The 1,358-nt window shown below is 61.3% G+C and overlaps 1 protein-coding gene across 1 annotated transcript in view; it reads right to left on the bottom strand.

The window, feature by feature from the left end:
- Nucleotides 1–373: 373 nt before the first annotated feature.
- CDHR2 (cadherin-related family member 2) overlaps nt 374–1,358 on the bottom strand; it is a gene marked incomplete at its 5' end in the record, with an annotated part of 9,565 nt that continues 8,580 nt past the window's right edge. The window contains 4 exons of the mRNA XM_008941136.1: nt 374–493; nt 695–755; nt 854–931; nt 1,088–1,247. Coding sequence (XP_008939384.1) covers nt 374–493; nt 695–755; nt 854–931; nt 1,088–1,247 — 419 coding nt within the window. The remainder of the gene's footprint in view (nt 494–694; nt 756–853; nt 932–1,087; nt 1,248–1,358) is intronic.

Here is a 1,358-nt window from a genome sequence, read left to right as displayed (position 1 = left end):
GGAAGACAGACCTGTCAATGTGGATGTTGGGTAATAAAACCTTGCACAAACCTCTGCGTGGGGGCTGCCTGCACCTCCCTCCCCTGGGGCTGCTTGGGCACAGTGGGGCAGCCTGAGGAAGGGTCGAGGGGACAAGAAGCCAGGCTGAGCTCCGTGATGGCACGCCTCTCTCCTTGGCACCAGCCTGGCTCAAATCCAATGCCTTTTGCCAGGAGACACAGCACCAAGCTGGCTGAGCCCCACAGGGCAGACAGGCTGATAGCCACAGGACACCATGATCCCTGTGGTACAAGTTTATTGCCAGCCTCTGAACAGCATCACCAAAGCAGCTGCCCGAGTCCCGCTCCGGCCCCGCTGCACCTCCCGTGCCTGCTCACAGGTCTGTGGTGGTGAAGGCAGTGTTGATGTATGCTGTTTTGCTGGGCTTCTTCAGGTTCAGGGCGGCCACCAACACCTCCTCATCGCTGGGGTCTGTCACCTGCACTTTGCCCTGCTACAGGAGGAGAACGTGGTCAGAGGGGAAGGGAACAGAGGGGAGGGGCAGGGACACTCCTGTCCTTCCCAGGAGCTGGGGGCTGTCATGGGGATGGAGAGGAAGGGACATGAGAGGTCCAGGACCACAGCAGAGAGGAGGGGACGCAAGGTGCCATGGCAGGACTGCCTGCTGGGCATGAGCAGCTCTTTGCACACTCACGTTGGCCTTGTCATCGTTGTCCCCAGGTGTATCTACTGTGTTTTCATCCAGGGAATTCATGCTGCGGAGGGTGGGGGGTTGAAGACGGCTCAGGCACTGGCAGAGTGGGGATGCAGGGTGAAGGCCCCATGGCCTTTGGGATGTGCCTGCAGAACTCACCTGGCCACAGAGATGGAGTCCTCGTGGAAGCCCAGGTCATGGGAGGGATCGAGTGCAAGGTTCAGCATGGGGTTGGCCCTGGCCAGGAATGGGTGGCAGGTGAGTGACCATCCCATGGGGCTGCGGTGGCAGCCGTGTCCCCCAGGCAGGAGGTGTGTGACAGTGAGCCCTGCAGCCTCTGGGTGTTGGGACCTGCCTGGGCTCCCCTCCTGCCATGGGGAGCCCCCCACTCACCCCTCTGCATTGTACTGGTTGGTCCCAGGGATGCCAGCTCCATGCTGTGCCATGGCCGGGCTGAATGTTGTGGCCACCTTCAAAGCCTTCATTGCACTCAGCTTCCTTTTGTAGCTGCAAAGACCAGGGAGAGGGCAGGTGAGAGGGGCAGGGAGGAGCTGGGCTGTGGGATGGGGTGGGCAGGAGCAGGATGGAAGGCAGGGATGAGTCTGGGGGTGCCAGTGAGGATGGGAGTGGTGGGGGGAGCAAGAGGGTGTGTGCGCAGTGTGGT

The sequence above is a fragment of the Merops nubicus genome, unplaced genomic scaffold (assembly GCF_000691845.1).
Source record: "Merops nubicus isolate BGI_N331 unplaced genomic scaffold, ASM69184v1 scaffold48405, whole genome shotgun sequence".
NCBI lineage: Eukaryota > Metazoa > Chordata > Aves > Coraciiformes > Meropidae > Merops > Merops nubicus.
Note: the sequence above shows the minus strand (reverse complement) of the source record. Positions and strands in the feature narration are given on the sequence as shown.